This window comes from Agelaius tricolor, unplaced genomic scaffold (genome assembly GCF_023055355.1).
Source record: "Agelaius tricolor isolate 1412-34295 unplaced genomic scaffold, bAgeTri1.0.p SCAF_18, whole genome shotgun sequence".
In the NCBI taxonomy this organism is placed as follows: domain Eukaryota; kingdom Metazoa; phylum Chordata; class Aves; order Passeriformes; family Icteridae; genus Agelaius; species Agelaius tricolor.
The window spans coordinates 4,360,269-4,382,313 of record NW_027269278.1 but is presented as its reverse complement, the minus strand read 5'-3'; the positions used below and the strand labels follow the sequence as shown (position 1 = coordinate 4,382,313).

Below are 22,045 nucleotides of genomic sequence, written 5' to 3'. Positions count from 1 at the left end.
ACCCAGCTGACTGGAACTCTCCCTGGTGCCACAAGACCTGGTTTGCCATTTTCTCTCCTCTAGACCTGCCTTTGCCAAGAACCCCTCAAGTCCTGCCAGCTGAGCATGTCCTGTTACTTGGCTGTAGATATTCCATGGGTTTCAGTCCTGTCCACACTGTTCTCCCTGACCTAGTGCTATCCAACAGGGACAAGACAAACAGCTGGTCTTCCTTTCTGGTCTTCATGCCATCAAAAATACGGCACGTAGACACTAAATGTATAATATGTTTGGCATAACTTTTTTGAACATTTGACATCAATCTTTCTATGAGTCTAACACACAAGCAAGACCTTAACTGGGTTGGAGCAGTATGTAATGCACTAGAGCACAGAAATAAGTGTTGAAGAATATTGGAATCTACTTCTAATGGTTATTGACAGACATCAAAATAATACTAATAAAACGCTTAAGTCATAAAATGGATTATAAACAGATTTCACAAACTATAGGCCTTAGTTCATGTCTCAGCACGAGACATTTCTATAATTCAAGAAACAGTCTCCTGTCAGGAAAGTAAGGAAAAAGATAAGGAAATGAGGGGGGAAAAGTCCCTGTGTTTTAGCTCTATGATCAAGACAGCCTGTACCCCTACTTGAATTTGTCAGCTGTATTTTAAAAGGCTCACTGAAGAAAAGAAACCACCAAGCCTGTACAGACACTTTCACTGCCTGGACCAGCCATTCTCTTCCATTTGTCTTCATCCTCTCAATTGACTCATGCTTTTCCCCAAAAATACCTTGGAATCACTGCCTGCATCTTTCAGATTTTCCAGCCTAATTTCCTCTTCTGTTCTCAGTTCAGTTCTTCTACCCTGGTGCATCATTAACTACTCACTGGTGTGCCAGTGAGCTGATTGCAAGGATCGCTGGAAAGAATTACGTCTGGAGTAAGCAGCGCGTAAATAGCTGGTGTTTGAGTTGCACGTTGCTCCCCATCTGCTTTTCATGGCATTCCATCACAAGCTTTCCCTTTATCTCAGAGAAGCTCCAGCAAAACACAGCATTCAGCTGGTTGGAATCCCCCAAGGCAGAGAGGAGCCAGCCAAGGGACATGGAGCAACACGGTGTCCATGGCCCTGTTTTTTGTGTATTTTGGTAAGACTTGATCCCAGCACAGCTTTACTTGGCCTCAATGCAGGCAGAACCATCACTCCTGCCATGCACACAGCAACCTCCCCACCACACCCAGCCTGAGACAGCAGTCCCACACACCAGCACAATTCCCCAGGAACACTCAGCATTCTCCCCCTGGTGAAATCTGCAGCCCTCTGCTCTGAAAGATTTCAACATTCCTTGATCCACACCTATCTCGAGATCGCTTTTTCCTCTGCTCCTGCAGATTGGCACAGTCTATCCTGTATACACAATATCAATCATCCTATTAATCACTTACAGAGTTTAGTGTCTAAGTGAAAGGTTTCCATTTCTGTTATTCCAATTACTTGCACCATGCCCTAACCTTAAGAGAAACATTCCTCATGAAGTTCACTCTGCTCAAACCATAACTGCAGCCTCTGTCTGTTTTAAAAAACAGTGTTTACCTTCTGAACATTTGCTTTTTCCAGCGTGCTCTGCCTCAAGGCTTATCTGCCATTTGAAGAAAAACAGACTGAAACTGTGATGAACTATGTAAAATTTCCTCCTCCTGTTCACAGTAGGTCTAACACTGCTGCAAAGCAGCAGATTGCCACAGGTTACCCCATTAGTCAATTAAACTTTGTGACTCTGAAGTTACTGAACTAATGCAGACATTAGTGGTTTACAGCTGGTATTTGTGGGCAACATAATATTTTATGTTTCCTTTATAAAGTTTGGCAGCTGATTATGGGCTCGCTAGTGGGTTTCAACTACAAAGAGCTAAACCTTAACGTGTAATCTTGGTTGGCTTTCAAACACATCAGTGTTCAAAAGGACTCTTGGAACCAAACAGATTTCTTGGAAAAGAAATCATCTGGGTCTAAGATATGAAGAAAATAATACCATGCAGGCAAATTTATTTACATTTCACTTCAACACTTATCTATGTCCAGATGAAATAATTCTACGTAATATTCTTATTATGCAGAATTCCTGCATTTTGGGTCGTATGTGGGGCCAAGAAGATCTTGAATCCTGCTCAACACATCTCTCCCACAGCACCAGCTACTACTCTTGGTTATTTCACATTCAAATAAGATAGTCTAATCAATTAACAACATCTAAAAAAACTTGATTAAGGAATACAGGTCTCTTCTGGAGTGTTACCAGCAAAGCTGATTATCACTCCATTAAAAAGAAATCAGAAATGACATCTATACCAGCTTTGGTAAAGCTCTTGACATTAGGTCTGCCTTGTCAATTTATTAATTTATTTTAGCATAATTTGTAGAATAAAGCATGCTAGCTAAGAACAGTGCAGCTACAGTGGTAGCTTTAAGAAAACAGACGTGGAAGGAATTATTTCAGTGAGACTAGAAATATGAATTGGACTAGAATGGTACAAGACATCATGAAAGTGAGTTCAGATGAGCTATTAAGGGAGCTTTACTCATAAACATGTCCTGCTATGTTCTAATAACAATTTAATTCAACACATATTTTGTAGATGCTGAAGACTGAGTCACACAACATACACACTTATTACAAACAGGGATGCTTGGAGCAACTGGAGCAAATCCTGCTTCATTGCAATAATTCCTCTGAATTGCTTCATCCTTCATTCTTCTCCAAAGACAATCAGTGAATTTAAGACAGACTTTTCAAAGTCTTAAAGCACTAGCATTCCCAGGAGTGCACAGATTTCCTCTGCTACATTACTTAAATTTCAGTTGATAATTACTCTGCTCAGCCACTCAACTCTTCCAAAACATCCGGATGCTGCCTCAGCCCCCATCCTCTTCCTTGGACTGGACGAAGTTGCTGCCTGCAGAAGTAAATCCACTTGTCTCCTCACACTTTGTGCCTCAGCCTTCCAGGCTCCCCAGCCTTGGCAGTCGCAGCCGCTCATCCCGGACAGCCTGGAGCCTCCTCCCGTCCCTGGTGCACAGAGTCAGGGCTGATCTGACACCCCATCACCCCACAAGGAGCAGAGCAGCTCTTACAGAAGAGCCAATAACAACAGCAATCAGATGCTGAAGTCTTGCACAATCTTCAGCTCAGTAACTCTGTAGGTGTGTAGAGATAAAATACCTTGTACAACATTCAAATCCTTTTATATACAAGGATGCAGAGATCCAAAGCAACACTGCCAGACTACAGCAAGTTCCTATTGTAGTCAGATGTTAATCTGCTACCACCTGAACCCTCTCTCTATTATAATATCCAAGATATTTGGATAATAAAGTTTGGGCTCTCATCATAGTGATGAGTCTTAAACATACCCAGGTCAATCCCTGACTTAATTCCTCAGCATCTTCAAGATCATGGGTTTGGGGTCCTTTAATCATTTCAGAGCTCTGGTTGCCCAGTTGTGCTTCCCAGGCACAGAGAAGCCAAATTGCTGAGTCTTTCTAAAGCACAAACCAGTTCTCTCCCTACAGCTCTGTAATGGTTTGGTTCTGCAGCCTCTGATACACGGGCACACAAAACAAACTCACTCTGATGTTCTCTCTGCAAATGCTGTGCTTGCTTTAAGACAAGGCTCTATTCTGTGCTTTAAAAAAATACAACAGTATTTCTTTCTGATCTGAACAACTACCAGACTTCAGGCCCAATGCTGTTACCTTTTGGTCAGAAAAGAAATTGCCTAAATTTAGCTCCCTTTCTAGAAGGAACACAGTTGTTGCACTTGGTTAAAGCCATTTATTATCAATAACTGCTCAAAAAGAATAAATTTGCCTCTATTTCAGAGAATTCTCAGGTGCCCATCTGGCAAATAGTGACACTCCTAACAATAAAACTGAAGATCCTTGATGCCCTTGATTTAGCATTTCAGTGACAAGCACAAGTCCTAGATGGGCAATATTTTGAAAAATATTTATTGTCTAATTAATATTATTTGTCTTTAACCTAAGACAATATTAGACAAAATGAAAACCCATGGAAAACAAAAATAACCTGCCATCTAAGGAGAAGGAGCACCAGACTTTATTGCAGTCCTCAGATATTTCTTCATTTACATCAATAAAGAATTCAATAAGGGCAGTAGGGAAACTGTATTTAAGGAAAAATGAACTGCCATACACTTCAAAAACCAGCTCTTACCCAAGTTAAACAGCACTAGGATTCTTTCCTGTCCAGCTGCTTCCTAAGTAAGGTAAATGTTCATTTCTAGTCACAGAACCTCAAACACAAAGCTGAGTTTCTGTTCCTGCTACGTTTTCAAAGTGGTTACCACGCACCAGTTCAAAGTAGGGACAAACAAATCAGCCCAGAACCCAACACTCTGAAAGGAATCTGGATTCAACCAACACCCCACACACAATCTACAGGGAAGATGAATTTCTCTTCACCTCATTTTTTTTGTATTTTTCAAGAAGGAATGCATAAAATTTGTGTGTCTCAGAACAAAGTTAGGAATTAATAAAAACCTTTCTTGTTCTCCCTAAAAACAGTTCAGGATCCAACCCACCATCTAGAATTCCCATCCAAACAAACCTCACCTGGGACACAATTCATGCAACTTCCAAATGTTCACGAAGAACAGAAGAAAAATAATTTCCCAAGAAACACAAGAGCACCTGTTTTGAAGTGACAGCACACATCCTGTGCTAGGATTAATCTGTACCACATTCCAAAGGGTTTATTTTAAATGGCAAATGAACATTGAAAACACGGGAGCCAAAAATCCAAGTGATAATGAATTAATCCAGATTCCTGGATCTAAGGAGTTGCTGATGTTTTTCATTAGCCCAATTCCTCCAAGTAACTCAAGCAGCCCTCACTCCTGAGAAACAAAGGTTTTTTTCTGTGCCACTGCATTGCTGAAGGACTTGGTCAGCCCAAAGCATCCCGAGTGGCAGCTGAGTCAGCCCCTGCAAGTTTTTCTGTGCTTTGTTTTCCCCATCCCCAGTCACCAGCCCAGCCAAGAGCACCTGAGCTGAACAAACCTGCATTTTCCACAGCAATGCATTTTTCACCCTTGACCTGGCTATCTCGTGCACTCCAGAAACTTAAAGCCATGAGGAAAACCTTGATTTTTAGGAAAGCTAAAAGCTGGAGGAAAAGCTGGAGGTTCAGTAAAGCCTCCCTTCTTTAGGAGTGCTTTAGCTCTTGGTTTGGGATCATGCTAAAACCAGGACCAGGAAAGGGACAAAAATGCACTCCCATGTGTGAATGCACCCACAGAGCAGATTCTGGCTGCCCTTTCCAGTCCTCACACACCCAGTGTCTGTTTTATTATTTTAACCATTTTCCAGGATTTCTGCTGTGCAGCTAATTTTCTTTAATGGGTATGAACTGCCACCAGCCTCTCAACCTTAAATGACCATAATTCCCAACAGAAAGCACTTGGCAATTCTCTTTTTTGCCTTCAATCCAAGAACTTCAAAGTTCCTGTGATAAACTACTCAATTATAACACCATCCCAAAGCCCTCTGGCAGCACAATCTGCATATCTTCAGATTGAACATATTTTCATCTCCAGTTTTGCAATGCAGGAAATGAATTCCTGGGACTGGGTTTTATGAAATACACAAATTCCACTAGTTTCCAAATCACATGGGCAAGTATGAACATCACTTCTAAGGAAAGACAAAAACTTCAAAATCATATTCAGCTGAGGTAAATCCATTTTTTAAAAAATAGTACATTTCATCTCTATAAGACTTGTTACTTTATTTCTTCTAATCAGCTGACTTTGCAAAGGAGCATGAGAATTTATTTTTATTTCTACTGAGCTCTAGAAAGACTGGCACACTCTGAACCCTTCACATCATTTAGTTCAATAGAAGAAAAATACTGAAAGCCCTCCACCTGAGAGGGAATAAACAAACCCATGCAAGCAGCCCAGGTGGGGCAGGGCATGAGCAGGAAGGTGCTTTGCAGCAAACTCTCCTGGAGCCCCACTGTGCCCCAAAACTCCAGCAGTGGCCCTTGGAGCAGCAAAGGCCACCCCAACCACAGACAGAGGGGTTGAGGATTTGGAATAATTCACTGCTGTGTGTCCTGTGGGTTTTTGACAGCCCATCTAAAATCCTGGGTCAGGGCAGGCTCTCAGGACAGGAAAGAGACTCTCAGGAATCTGTCTGGTGATGTTTGAGCAGAGGCTGAGACACCTGGGTTTGTTGAATTAAATTAAAGAGGGGGAGATCCTACTGCAAACTATAACCAGCAGCTTGGAGACTGCAAACCCCCTTCCCTGATCTGCAGTGGGAACAAGGCACAGGTGGAGAAACATTAAGAGAGAAAAAAACAAGCCCTGCTACAGCCACCAGCGCTTCCCAAATATTCTGCACAGTTTCAGCAACAAGAACTGCACAGATCCACACAGCAACACTGGGATCCAGCAATGTGGGATACACCTTGTACAAGAGTAACAACCAACCCACTACTCACCATTTCTGAATTTCTGCTGTGGTTGTTGGATACCACGTGTGTGACCCTGGATAGTTTCAGTCCTCAGGAAAATTTAAATAGCAATTAAACTGCCACACAATAGTTGGAGTGTGCAAATCCCATGCTGCAGTCCATTGTAGGTTTGTAACACACCTACACGGCAGCTTTTAATTCAAAAAAGATTGGGTGCTCTGTTCTGATTAGAGAAGGCTTTCAGGTATGAGTCAGACTGTTTTCTTTCTGTCTGAACAATGAGAAAAACGGACTTTGGAGGTTAAGTGCCCTAATTTTGTGAATAAGCTGTCCATTCTTACACCCATGACAGCAGTGCTTGGTTAATAACACACATTAAGTGTCCAAATGATCTGGAACTGCTTGCAGACAACACACTTCTGCCCTCATCCTTATAAAAATAAGAAAAAAAAATATTTGGCAAACTACAAATGTTAAGAAATATCCAGGAGAAAAAAAAACCCCTTCACTTTTTGCAACTTGTGCAGTTGAATTCCAGGCTGAATTCCCCACAGCCGACCGCAGTGGAAGTCACACCAAGGCCCACAGAAAGCAGCATAATGGATTGAGTAATTCAAGTATTCTGCTTCTTCCAAGGAAATACATGTTTGTCTCAGCCTGCAGGAATTCCTGTCTGATAATTAGAGTGTACAGGTTTCATTACCCACATAAAGGAATGGTTATGCTGACAGCATAATGTTTAACAGTGCATTTTACACTCCTGTGTCCTTCACCTCTGTCCCCAGAGTCTGAACTGGCTCTTGATGTGCTCCAGATCTGCTCTGGCAGTGTCACCTGTGCCCTGCTGAAAGACAGAGACACTGCAGGAAGAATGAGAGGGGTGAGGCTGTCCTGGCCCTTCCTTGAGTGCCAGGGCACACCTGGGCTGAAGAGGCACCTGGAAATGGAGCTCCAGCACAGGAGGGAGAGGACAAACACACCCAGGGGTTCAGGAACACTGCCCAAACCTCCAGTGACGGTCTGAGCAAAGTCAGAGCTCATCTGGAGCTCAAGCTGGCAAGGGTCACCAAGAAAAGCTCCCAGCAGTGCATCAGCTGTAAAATAATTCACAGAATGGCTGGGTTGGAAGAGACCTCCAAGATCATCGAGTCCAGCCCATGCCCTAACACCTCAACTAAAATAATAAAATAAGAAACAAGGTGTGATGGCTCAGTGACAGACTGAGGTGCTCAGAGCCTTCCCCAGCACAGCCTCCCATGTTCTGGTGGCCAAGGAGGAGAGAAGAGCCAGGAGGGGCAGGGGATCAAGTCAAACATCCCTTGAGAGCTCCTGGCCAAGGCTGCAGGGAGACAGGACACAGCTGCTGGGGCAGAGACCAGGCTGGTACAGCCCAGCCTTGCCCTGACACCTCCAACACTGGCAAAGCTCACCTCTGCCTTGGAAAGGTTAAAAAGCACAAAATGGCAAAGGACAGGCTGCTCAGCAGCAGCCCCAGTTTGGTACTGGAAAAGTCACTGAAAATACTACAGGAGGCAATTTCTGCTTTTCCAGACCCAGACAGACATTTTGTGTCTGAATTCCATGTTCTGGATGCAATGTTCTGAATTCTATGTGAATTCCATGTTCTGGATGGAATGTTCTGAATTCTATGTGAATTCCATGTTCTGCTTTGAGCAGAGCCTGAGCCAGGAGACCTCATGAAATCCCTTCCGACCTTAGTGATTGCATGAGTCTGCATTTTCTGCAGAGGAAAAGGTAAAACAAGTATTTGTTGTCTTTTGTTTCAGGGTGAGTTCAGGGAATGGCAGAAAACTTTAAATATGAAGCATAAAAAATAGAAAATGCTTTAAAATACAGCTGCTACAGAAACATGGTTTAATATGAAGATGGGGTGTGCACATCATAAAGAGCAGAAAGTACAGTTCTGTGCCACGTTAGCTCAAGCATCATTTCAATTCATACTAAAAATTGAACCCCAAGGTTAACAACTGCACACACAAAAGGTCACTTCTTCACTTCTTTTCAATTCTTGATCTTGTTTAGCCATTCCTACTAAACTCCTCCAACTGCAGCTCTTCTTCCCTGTCCAGCTGGTAGCAGGGATTTCAGGTGGCCAGCCCAGGCCAGGGCTGCTCCAAAGCTCAGGCAGAAATCAGAGCAGCTCAAGCATTCTCTGGGCCATATTTTCACTCATTCACCACATGGACAACCTCATCAGGATATCAACAGAGATGTGCTTCGGTGTTTGACACTTCTGGACTCATCTGGGCAAAAAGCATTGCTGCAAACTTCAGCAAAACACACTTTGCTTTAATTTTGTGTTTCACTTAATTGTGCTGTGTGACTGAATGGGTCACAGTGAAGAAACTGCAGTGTTTGGGTGTTTTCCACTAATGCAGACAAACTGATATTTCAGACTTGCAATATTTCACACCTGCTCCTCACTGCTGTAAATCCTTGATAACTTGGGAAGACATCCCACGAACAAACAAATTATTTTAGTGAAGCCTGGCATGAAAATCAAGCCTTGATTTCATCACCCTGCTCACTTTCAGACATGCACAGACTAGAAACCCTTCCCAGATCTTTTCCTGGAAAGGTAAGAGAGATCTCTGTTTATGTTTGGGGTTTTTCTTTTTGTTGCTGTTCAGGGCTTTGGGTTTTTAATGTGAAAAGCATCCAGTTTCACCAACTCTATTCATTCCTAGCACCAGCACACTGAGTGTAACATGTCTGCAGAGGCCACTGAGGAGCAGAGGAAGCCAAAATGTTGCAATAAAATGTGTAGGACGGTTTTAATATGTAAAATGAATTTTGAAGGAAGGGTTGTATTGACTTGATGTTAGCAACCAGATGTTGCAACCAGTTTACAAGCAATTTTCTTCACTCTTGAGTGGATTCCCACCTTCCTTGTCCCCCATCCTCATCCCACTTTTGGTTTTTTGCATGCTGTAGTAAAGCTGAATTGATTTCCCAGTGTTTGCTAAATGAACACAAAACTCAAGTTTTCCTAAAGCCTTTGCACAGAAATCTGATGTTTCAAGTTACTGAAACTCCTTGTGCTTATAAAACCACTTTGTACTGACCCTGCTGCATCCAGGAGGGCTATGGAAGAACCAGCTTGGAAATTATCTATTCTATAAAATGAAGTTAATATTAACTGGGATTAACTGGGAACAATCCATTTTCATCTTCTAAAAAAACTTCATAAGCCATTAGCTAAAAACTTTCCAGAGAGGGAAAAAATGAAAATAAAACCACAACCAATGCCAAACTAACCCCCAAAAAATCCATAAAACCCTTCTGACTGCTCCTTATCTTCTCCTGCCTTTTCACATGTTATCTATTAAAACTCAAAGCTCCAAAGGATCATTGGGCTGTTTCCTACACTTTCACATTCTTATCTGGGAAATTTATATCCAGATGTGTGTTTTCATCTCTCTCAAGAGCCAGCCTTTCCCTTAGGGCCTTATTTCTCAGTATCTATTTCCACTTCTGGAAAACAAGTTCTCTTTGCTCAAGAATTTCCCTTCCATCATTTTTATTTTTCCACCTCCTTTTTCTGGTCTCCAGCAAACCTCCCTGCTGCCTTTACCTAGGCATTTCTGAAATGCACAATTGCCTCACAGTGAGCTCTCCCTTGTGCCCAGCTGTGCTCTCCAAACCCCAGCTCCAACCAGCTCCACCACTTCAGGAGGATGAGACTGCCAGGGCCTCTTCTCACCACTGCACAACAATTTCACACAAGCTTGTGACCCAGAGGCTCCCACATTGCTCACTGGTGCTGTAACCACTCCTGCCCACCCCAAAGAAAGGTGTTTCATCCAGGTTTGGCCAAAATCAGCATTTCAAAAAAACCTTCCTAATATAATGCCTCCCCAGTCTAAACAAAACCATCACACAGACCAAAGCCAAAACTGGAGAAAATCCCTAATTTAAGTTCCCACTAAAGTCCAGGCAAAACGTGCTCCAGGACAAACAGGAAGGCACAAGACACAAACTGGACTCATCATCCCCTTGCTGGAATTTCTCAGAGTCAGATTTAAACAACACAACTGCTTTAATTAAACATTGCTGTCTCCATAGCTGTGGACAAGCAGTGCATCCATATGCAGGATTACTTTAATGGGCTGGATGTCCTCTGGTCACATCTGCTATGTGAACTTTTCATGCTACACACTCTGTCCTAAACCAGAGAGAATGGGCAAACTGCTGTTTGCTGTTTCCTTATGGGGAGAGCAGAAAAAATCATTAATGTAAAGTTAAATTATATTCTTACATAGGGAAAGGGTAACAATGCAGGATTTCTTTGTTCTTTCACCTTGAATAAGACAGCACATCCCAAGGAATGCAATATAAAATTCTAAGGAAGAGTCTTCCATTATTGGATAAGCCTTTTGTAATCTTTAAAGGAAAAGTGAAGTTAGGAATTGGAATGTTTTCTATTTTGGGACAAATTATTTGTGGAAAAAACTTTTCCAAGTAAAGTCAAATTTTTTCATTAGTTTGGTATCTTGTAACATATGACCCTGCTAACACCAAAACCCCTCTTAGGCAGACAGACAACCAAGTACTACTTCAACTTAAAAAGCTGCTAAAATATTTGAAGTGCTCAATATTGCCCAGTGCATACCCAGAGAAAATGTCAGAGATGACAATTCAATAGGACAGTTTTGCTAAACTGCCTTAAAATATTTGGTTTTACTCAGAGCTGAGAAAGTGAGGAAGGCTCACAACTCATGGTATCCTTTGAAACTTTCAGGATTATTTATTAGGTACACCAGAAATAGCTCACAGTCTATTAACACTTGTATTCTGCACCAGTTAATTACCACACTCTTACCTGCCACAGCAGAAAAAGACCAAGAGAAAAAGCCCAAGGATTCAGGAATAGTCCCCTAACAATTAGCATGCACCTTGCTTCTGCTATCAGAATGTTATATTCCTAATAGTTACATGCTTATCTTTTAACACATTTCACAAGAAAGTTGATTTCCAGACTCTATTCTGTGCCTGTCTCCCCACAGTGAAATAGCCAACCTTGACAGAACCCAGCTCTTGAAATAAAGCTTGGAGACACACATTAAAAGCTGCATTTGATTGTGCTGTGATTTTGGAGATCAGAACCTCAGCTCCACTAATATGAAATTTATTACCATTTCTGTTATCATGCCTAGGAGCACCCTTACAACAGCTCAAGATTCCTTCACACTGTGCAAACAAAGATTTCCCAAGGGATTTTCTGGAAAGCAAAAAGAGCAAAGGGAAGGAACAGAACTGGTGAGTACAGCAGGCACTGCCCTCAATTAAACACAGCCCAACTTGCACTCTGTATTTTCAACTGATAGAATTAAAATTACAGTCAATTTTAAGTTTTGTAAAACAAACTGTTGGCTTTGGGTTTTTTTTTTGGTTGATATTTTTGGGGGTTTCTTTGGGTTGTTGGTTTTGTTGTTGTTGTTGGTTTTTTTGTTTGTTTGGGGGTTTTGTTGTTTTTGGGGGGGGTTTGTTTGGTTTTATTGGTGGGGGTGGTTTTTTGTTGTTGTTGTTTTGTTTGGTTTTTTTTTTAAACAAGGTCTGTTCCTCTCAAGAAACAGCATCAGAATGGAATGAAAAAAAGAATTAATCTATCAGAAATGGAGTTCAGCACCATCCTCCGCCCACATTTTCTGCAAGACCCTCGACAGGCTGTTAAAAATGGGTTACTGACCCCCAAACCATTGACCTCCAGAGCAGCCTGTCCTCCCCTTCCACGGAGCCCTGGCTGAACCAGAATCACCAATCTGTGCCTCTCTAAAAGCAAAGGTGCAGAGAAAACATCCTGAGAAACTGCAGGAGCTCCTGTGGCCTGTGCTGTGGGCGACTGCAGGGATGCAGAGACAGCACAGTGCCACCACTGTGTCCCCACACCACTAAAGAGGGGCAGTTAATTCCCAAATACAACATTAATTCCAATAATTCCCAAATACAACATTAATCCAATTAATTCCCCACTATAACATGAATACAAATTAATTCCCAAATATAACATTAATTCCAATTAATTCCCAAATCCAACACTGCTGCCCCAAACCACACTGACCAGAGCAGCCAGTGAGGCACCACCAGGGACAAATATCTATATATTATAGAGATATTATAATATAATTTATATAATCTACTATATATTTTTGTCCTCAGTGCTGCTGCACTCCAGCAGCATTTACAGGTGTTTGAGAGCTCTGTCAGTGCCCTGCTGCTAATTCCACCAGGCTGATCCCTCTCCAGGCAGCTGAAGCAGGAATAAAGGCAGGCACAGCATCCCACAGGACTCTCCTAAGGAGTCCCTTGGACAGAAAGTTAAGAATCATTTCTGCAACTGTTGAGGAAAACAGGTAAAAATGAACTGCTGAGAACATCAACTCTATAATCAACTTAGAAGAAAATTTCAGATAGATTTTGAAGGCTGGTCAATGGAAAGTAAAGACAAGATCAGCTTTAAAACTGAGTTTTCTGCCTCATTTTAACCATACTCATGTTTACTGTAAATGCTCCCTTCACCAGTGACAGCAAAGGAAATTTGAAGCAATGGCTACAGTCTCATTTCTACCTGAGAGACAAAATTAGGGTCTTAGAAAAAGAAGTAGATCACAAATAGAAAGGTAAAAATCTAATTAAAAGCTCCAGAAATCTATCAATCATAAGATTAAAATCATCTATTGCAGCCATCAAACAGATGGTGTAAAAGCAAAACACAAAAATTTATTCTGACAGAGACAACTGACAGACCAGATTCAGTTGCAGGGGGAAAAAAAAAAGCTGAAAATAACTGGCAGAGGTAAGAATCAATCTCTTAAATTCTCTTTTCTGTGGAGATGGCCTTCAACTCCATCTCAAATTTACTGAGCAGAGAGCACAGACCTGCTCCCCTATCCTTGATGTGTTTAATGCCATTAGACAAACTGTCAGTTGCTTACAAGGCCATTTGCTGATGGGGAAGAAGCAGTTCTTGCTATTGACAAGATCCATTCAAGATCTTAAATGATGATATGTCTGACTAGAAAACACTGAAAGCAGGCTTGGAAATAAAGCATTACAGATCTCTGGAGAAAAGACTTGAAAAATACTGAAAACAGAGCCTGGGCCATATTGCAACCCAAACATGACTGGAACCCAGCCTTTTCTTAACCTAAATGTGATTTACACAACAAACAAAAAAGTAGAATTGATATTGCTTTGATATTGGCAAATTGTTGGTGAACATAAGAGGGATGGGAGTCACCAGAGCAGTCATAGATCAAAATCCATACTGGGTCATGCCAAAGCAATGAGAATAAAGAATCCACACTGTGTCATGCCAAAGCAATGAGAATAAAGAATCCACACTGTGTCATGCCAAAGCAATGAGAATAAAGAATCAATGAGAACTTCTGGAAGCTCCCTGTGACCCCAGAGCAGAAAGGAGCCAAGGACAGGAGACATTTCCACCAGCCTGACCCTCAGACCTCACAAGAGGACAGGGCATAAAACTGTTATAAACTATTATAAAACCATATATAAAACTATGATAACACTTTCTGAACACCACTGCCCCATCTACATCCCTCTAACAGGATGGACAGACAGACAATGCCCTGAAGGAACCTCTGCCCCACGTCCCTTGCAGTCAGCCCTTCTCCATCATGTTGCCAACACCATTCTTGGAAAAGCTTTGCCCTTTGAGGTTCACTTTGGCTTTGCTCCCCAAACTTACGTTCCTTCCTCACCCAAAGTGAGAAACTTCTGCATCTCCTCCTCCCTGTTTTGTCCTGCAGGATGGACAATAAGCCCAAGAGGAAAAGAGAAGCCCTTCAGAGAGCTGTGGGACCCCAAGATGTGTGAGGGGATTCCCACAGCTGCTCCACACTGTGGAATCCAGCAACACAAACTTCACCAAGGGTTTGGGGAAAATCATGCTTCAAGTCATTGGGGCTGTTGGCTCCTGGGAGGGAACACATCCTGATTCACAAACTCACTTCTTTACATGAAATCACTGAAATTACTCACTGAATATCCTGATTAGAGCCAAGTTCTTTGTCCCTATATCATTATCCCCAAACATCTTGTGAGATTTCTGTGAGACAATCATTTTTCTCTGCTCTGTGGAGGTTGAGGAATAGCCTAAATACTCTTGAAAACACAGACAACAAATATACAACAAATGCAGTCAATGTCCATGCAGGAAAAGCTACTTTTGTTTCAAACATGGCTGGAAATGTTTGTATCCTGGCAGTGACATGGCAAAAGATGACAGGTAGGTCTCACTGTAAAGGTCAAATGACAGTGTAAAACACAAGGAGTTTTATACAACTACAGTGCCAATAAAAGAGTGTCAGGATTTACTTTTTTTATTGGCCTCACATCCTCACAGGTAAGCTGCACCTGTAGTTTTGGCTACATGCTTCCCCAAACCCATGCAGTGCACAAATTCCAGGGATATGAAAACAATATCATCATCTGCATTTCAGGACTTGCTAAAAGACAACAGCTGCTCTTCAGAGGGACAATTTTCCTTTGGCCTAATTCCTTTGCATGAATCAATACCCAGCTGTAAAAGTAAGAATATGAATAAAAGTAAATAGTTTCAGAGAAGCTCATTAAAAAGTCCTGCAGGAAGTAGCCTGGTCTCTTTCATCTCAAAATCTAATCCAAATTTGTGCAAATAAATACAGGCAACATGACAATGGCCACTGCTTGCTTCTGCAGCTACCAATTTACAACAGCTAATTCCATCCTCCTTCCTGCTCCCATCACTTCAAAACCATGTCACAAATTTAATAGCACCAGGCTGATCCTACCCAGGTTTGTGCCAACATGCACTCAAGCACTGCTAGTCAGAGTTACATTAGGAAAAGGGAATTATCCCCATAAAATCAGCGAATTCAGTGGAGTTTTCCCAGGATCAGTCCCTCCAAGAGCAAGTTTTCCAAGTTCAAGCCATGTACATCCACTTACTGACACATGACCTAGGGAAAAAAATATCTGAGAAATGCTCCATGCAAGGTTTTGGAGACAATTACTACAAACAAATGAGTGGTAATCCCCAGTGGGAAGAACTCTAGAAAAGCAGAATGTCATTGTAAGAGTCACATAATTATATTTGCATGTGTTGAACATCTCCTTCTGCAGGAATATGGAAGCATTCAAGACAGGAGCTTAGATTTAATTTGGAGACAGAATTGAGGAAGTTGAGGACTTATTACAAGCCAGAGCAGCTTCAGCAGCTCCATGCACCTAGGCCAAAACCACCATAATAATATATTTGTGTAACAGAAACCCCAGACCACATGAAAACTCAGGAGTAAGCAGATGACTAAGCTTCTAAATTGCACCTAAATGTGGACACACTCAATTTAGCTGCTCAGACAAAGCACAGAACAGATTAGTCCTGCAAGCTTTATCAATTTAGCAAGGTAAAGAATCCTTCAAATGAAAGGCAAAACAAAGCAATGACTAACACGGGAGAGCTATCAATTAAACAAGAGCCTAAGCCACCAAACAAACTCATCAAGAACTCAAACATGGTTCAATTCCCCAAATAAGCTTTTATACATATGCAATGTGCTGCTAACAGACAGGGAGATAAGCAGACATGAATGGGAGGATTTCACAAAGGCTCATGCTTCACATTCAAACTGGAGGCAGACACTGACCCAGAGGACTCCTGAGCACTTTCCCAGTATCACTGGGTCCTTTCAGAGCCCAAAAACTCAACTCAGCTATCAGGCTTTGATCTGCCCACTGCATTTATGCATCATCTCAAACTGAACGTGGCTATCAGCTTTACTAAGTGTTATAAAGAGCCACATGTATAATATTTTACATATATAGAACACGTTCCACTGAAGGAAATTATATCAATAATCACATCTGAGAAGTGAAGCACCACTAAGGAAACCCTGATTATGAGAGTTTGATGGAGCAATCCTAAGGAACATTTCAGAAAGGTAAAATATTTGGGATTCTCATGGATGTGTTTACATATCCCTAAATTTTCTTTCTTTATTAGGTCAAATGTCTTATCAGTTGCCCAGCTAAAATATAAGAACCACTGTGCCCACTCTAGGAGTTGTCTAATAAATTACCAGTTTTTCTCCAAAACACAAAAACCCTGTCCACTTCTATTTTTGGTGAGGTGCTAAGCTGCTCCCAAGTGTGGGAGGGATCAGTGAATACTAACAACAACCACAAGGGCAGCTCTGCCACCCTGCTCAAGGACCCCTGTGCAGCACCACATTCTGCAACATGAGGAAATATTGTAAATATGGAAGATGATGCCTATCCCGAGCATTCCTTCTCCAGAAAAAGCAGAATTGGAAGTTGCTCCTGGAAGTGACAAGGATTTGTTTCACCACTTATTTTCTCCAGACTGAGTAATTTCACTGTGCAGCAGGACAGTTTTCACCTCTTTTTAGTTCTTCCTGAGAGGTGAGCCAAAGCTTCCATCTCAGCCACACAATTAGAAGGCTATCATAGAATGTAATCACAAGGTAAAAACTGCAGCACAAACCTAACACTGCTTGCTATATTTGCAAAGTTGATATTAAAGATCAGTCTGTGTAAAAATTAAAAACAGAAGTATGGGATTGTTTTATAACTCTGTTTCTGTGATCATTGTTAATCTGTGGATTTCCTTCAAGGTAGAAATCACAGGTACAAAACCTACAGACCTTCAAAGTGTTCAGGAAAAAAAAAAAAGAAATCAAGTATGCATCTCATTTCTCATGAAGAATCAGTAATCAAAGCTAGTTCATTTAATAGAACTTCTCAATAAGAAATTCTTTTCCCCCTAAAGATATTTCCCATTGTTTCCTTAATGTCATATTTTCAGTTTTCCTGGGTTTCATATTAACACAAATTTGAATAATATTTAACTTGGCTCCATTAGCCCAAACAATCTGTAACATTTGTCCAAACATAACTCTAAAAGCTCTGTGGCAAAATATTTTAAGTGGTGCCATTAGATCTTTTACTAATTAAAGCAAAAAGTTTCCGACTTGAACAGGTACGTAGAATTTTTAGCTCAGGAGAATGCAGAGAGAAATAAATGCCTTTCCAGAGCATAACAGTTTAAAAAGGCACTTCGTGTGTGGCCATCAAGAAACTTGCTAAAATTATTTTCTCAACATATAAACATTTCCCCGAGATTAAAAATATTTTTGTGATTTCAGATATGATCAATTTGGTCTTATTTACATGCTAAACATACGAGTAAGAAGATTACACACCAACCCACTGTTATGTCATAAATAGTTACAGGTTGCTGTGGACCACAGGGCAGATACTCTGATATATCCTGTGGCTGACTGATGTTTCACCCATGAGCAGAATTTACACTCAGAGTCTTTTTCTCTCTGCTGCTTACATCAGAAAGCCCAAGCTGGTGCAATTAGTAGGAATCTAGATTTGAAGAAACTGATACAAGCTTTAAAGCAGTTGTAATGAAGATGTTGATGAACTCTACAAAAGCAGTGAGAGGCTCACAATGGACTGACAGAAATGAAAACTGAAAACAGTATTTAAAATACAGATTAAAGTGTTACCACATTACCTTCTGCATCCTATTTCCACAAGGTTTCAGCCACTGAATAATCCAACAATACGCTATTTATATATGTAAAAAAACCCCAAACAAACCCTCCAACACAGCTACATTTCACATTTATCAGTGGTGGTATCTCTGAGGTTAAATGTTCAAACTGAATATTGTGAAATCGCTACTATTGTTCTTTTCACAGCCATTAATCTAAAATTTAAATCTGTAAATAACACCAAAAAGAACAAGACCAAGACAATGATTATGCTCTCCTTCATTCTTTTTAACACTTAACCTGCCAAGGCCAAGAGCCTTCTTCTTCTGGCTCAGCTTCCTGCAGCAGGCAGGGGAAGTTCACATCTCCGATGTTCATTCTCACAAATGAAACCCAGTAACAACATGAATTCAGCCCCCCTGAAACTCCAGCTACAACAAATTACCATTTATGAAATGGCTCTCAGGTGGCCAACTAACCTTGTGCTTGTGAATCACTTCAACCTGCAATTTCAAAGTTTCATTCTAGCCTTTAACTCTTTAAGCCATTCACACGCCTCACCAGCGAAGCACACAAACCACCCGTGTTATCACACATTCTTGGCATGCTCCCCTGGTACTGGCTTCTTGTGGGGTTTGTTGTTCCAGATTTGGGGGTTTTTGGCTCTAAAATGCCAGGTTGCTACCCACCAATTTTAGAGGACACAGTTTCAGGCACAGAAGTTAAGGTTTCTCTAGCACTGACATCTGAAAGCTATTGCTCACACAGCTGAGGTTAAAGGAGGGCTGATACGGCCACAAAACATTAAAGGTTGTAGAATAGTGTAGTAAGAAAGCTGCATATTGCTATCATTTAAGAGCTCTCAGCACTATAAAATGCATTTAGAAACAGCCAAGCATTCTATAAAATTTCATTCTGGGACAGAACTTAGCCTTTAGGAGTGCTCTTTGCACACAAACTTTGTTTGCTTAGTAACCTCATCCAGCTTTCTTCCTCGGAGGAAAAACTGCCTGAGAATTTGAAGTTTCCCCAAGTCTATGACCCAGAAGGAAATAAAACAGGAAGTCAGGCCATACAATCTACAGCATTTGCTTACAAGTTCAAAAACATTTTAAGTCAGGGGCTAACCCACAGGAGGGGCAGCCGAGTGCGCTCTCCTGGGGTCACCGGGAGCGCAGCGCGCTGCACAGCCCGGCCGGGCTCTGATTACCGTTCCTCCCGGGACATGGCCCTTTAACAGTGCCCTCTGGATGTGTCCCTCTAACATTCCCCCCCATAGACATGTCCCTTGAATACCCTCTCCCTGGACATGTCCCCTTAACATTCCCCCCTGGAATGAACGTGTGCGTCCCTTCAACATTCGCCCCATAGACATGTCCCTTTAACATTCCCCCCATAGAAATGTCCCTTTAACATCCCTCCCTGGACTTGTCCCTTTAACATCCCCCCATAGACAAGTCCCTTTAACATCCCCCCTGAATGCGTCCCTTTAACATTCCCCCCATACACATGTCCCTTTAACATCCCTCCCTGGACTTGTCCCTCTAACCTTTCCCCCATGGACATGTCCCTTTAACATCCCTCCCTAGATGTGTCCCTCTAACATCCCTCCCTGGACGTGTCCCTCCAACACCCCCCCCGGAATGAACGTGTCCCTTTAACACCCCTGCCTGGACGTGACCCTTGAACATTCCCCCTCATGGACATGTCCCTTGAACATGCCCCCCTGGACTGTCCCTCTGACATTCCCCCCCATGGCCATGTCCCTCTAACATTTTCCCCCATGGCCGTGTCCCTCTAACACCCCTCCCTGGATGTGTCCCTCTAACACCCCTCCATGGACATGTGTCCCTTAAGCACCCCTCCATGGACGTGTCCCTCTAACACCCCTCCCTGGATGTGTCCCTCTAACACCCCTCCCTGGACGTGTCCCTCTAACACCCCTCCATGGACGTGTCCCTCTAACACCCCTCCATGGACGTGTCCCTCTAACACCCCTCCCTGGATGTGTCCCTCTAACACCCCTCCCTGGATGTGTCCCTCTAACATTCCCCCCTGGATGTGTCCCTCTAACATGTTCCCCCCGGCCGTGTCCCTGTCTCGCACCGGGCACTCTCTGAGCTGTGCCATCTGCTATGCATTAAGGCACGTCAGAGACGCCGTCCCCTGCACCGAGCGAGTGCCAGAACTCTATCAGAGAACTCGACTTTGCTTTCAGCTTTCTCCCTAGGAACTCACTGAGCGAGTAAAAACAGTCAGCTAAAAAAACTCCCGAGAACTTTCAGTACGGGGGATTCGCTACGAACACATTCATTATTCTCCGTGCTCCCCACAGCGTTACGTTGCTATCATAAACCCTGAGGCAGATTAAAAATTGAATACCCCGCTTCCCCGCAGCAGCTTAAAACAGAAATTAGAGGCTGTTTAATGTGACTTCTCCGTTTGAATTAGTTTATGGAAGCAGCCGGTTTTCCATGGTGATGAAATCACCATGCTGAGAAAGTAAGGAGAAACTGCTACCAGCCGCCAGGTGAAAACATCCAGGTTTCTAATTGCATATTAAATTGGTGTTTGCACTGACAGCGATTACAGCCGGGAGCACTCCAGGTACAGCTCCGAACTCCATTTCAAGCAAGTCACTGCAAAACCCGATCAGGCGGCAGCTGAAAGTTCCCGAGAAACTCTGAACCCGATCGTTTGTACAAAGGCACAGCGGCAGGAGCGCTGCAAGTCCCGAAAAGCTCCTCCCCTTCCCTCCTGAAAACATTAATCCGCGTTGGATTGCTGAAACTCCTGTTACCGAGTGCTCTGCACTGATAGGCAGGTGTTGGGAAACTCGTCCCAGGTGTTGCTACAAGTGCTCGAGAAGCCCTTAACGGTTTTTACTTACAGTCTCTCCGCGTTCCTGGGAATATCCCTCGGCACAGTTTTGAGTCCCAGTCCATGACAATCCACGTTGGAAGCAATACACGTACACTTATGCGGGCATCCTCCAACAGGCATCCAACTCACGGAGCTCCAAAAGCTCAGGATCGTTCCAAGGCACAGAAACGCACTTCTCCCACCAGACAACATGGTTCTCGATGGCTTCAGTGGGTATAAAAGTGAGCGAGAGCAGCCGGCCCCTAAAGATGAAATGCCTCTAAGAAAAAAGGAAAAAGAAAACAAGAGGCTCTTAGTACAGCCCAAGGGAACCCACCACTGCCATCATCGCCGGAGCACCAGCAAAGCTTCAAAGGCGCCCGAGAAGGTCACGTTAGGTGGAAGAAGGTGGGGAATTGCCTTTCGGGCTCAGGTTTCTTTCTGTTATCTACGAACGGTACCAGAAGGCAGATAGTTTAACAGAGCTCGAGCCAGATGCGTCTTCAGATGAAAGAGAACCCGGGAGCGGAGGCAAACACACACAAAACATCCATCAGGAGCGGCGGCAACCTCCAAAACAGCCTCCTCCGCTCTGCACCGCCCCACCTGGGCCGGGCAGGTAACCCGCGGAGGGCACGGCCGGGGCTTCGCAGCGACCCCTCCGCCGCGGGCCCGCCCCCGCCGCGGGCTGTGTCGGGGCCGTGCGGGGCTGTGCTGAGCCGTGCGGGGCTGTGCTGTAGCTGTGCTGTATCTGTGCTGTGGCTGTGCCGTGCCGGTCTGTGCCGAGCCGTGCCGGAGCAGCGCTGCCGCCGCTGCCGAGCGCGGAGCGGGGATGGAGCGGGGCGCGCCCCCCCCGCCGCGCCATTGGCCGCCGCGCCTGACGTCACCGCCCGCCCGGCCCGGGCCCGCCGGCCGCGAGTTCGGGACCCGCGGGGACCGGGACGGGGATCGGGACAGGGACCGGCAAAGGGGCCGGGACAGCGCGGAGCGGAGCCGGCCGGGCACAGCGCGGAGGGCACCCAGCGGCGCCTCGCAGCCCCTTCTTCCCTTCCCCGCCCGGCGTCGCGGCGGGGGGACGCGGCTCCCGGAGCGGGGACCAGCCCCCCCCGGCCCCGGTTCGGGTTTCGGGAAGGAACGTGCGGGCAG

General features: G+C 43.5%; 1 protein-coding gene across 3 annotated transcripts in view; it reads right to left on the bottom strand.

The window, feature by feature from the left end:
• SLIT3 (slit guidance ligand 3) overlaps positions 1-21,692 on the bottom strand; it is a 494,398-nt gene extending 472,706 nt beyond the window's left edge. The window contains exons 1-2 of one of the 3 annotated variants that reach the window (XM_071443102.1): positions 21,361-21,692; positions 20,928-21,179 (exon numbers count right to left, since the gene is read on the bottom strand). In XM_071443102.1, coding sequence (XP_071299203.1) covers positions 20,928-21,112 — 185 coding nt within the window. In that variant the 5' untranslated portion in view covers positions 21,113-21,179; positions 21,361-21,692. Of the gene's footprint in view, positions 1-20,927 lie in introns of all 3 variants that reach the window. The other 2 variants (XM_071443101.1, XM_071443103.1) reach the window with 2 other exon arrangements.
• Positions 21,693-22,045: the final 353 nt, after the last annotated feature.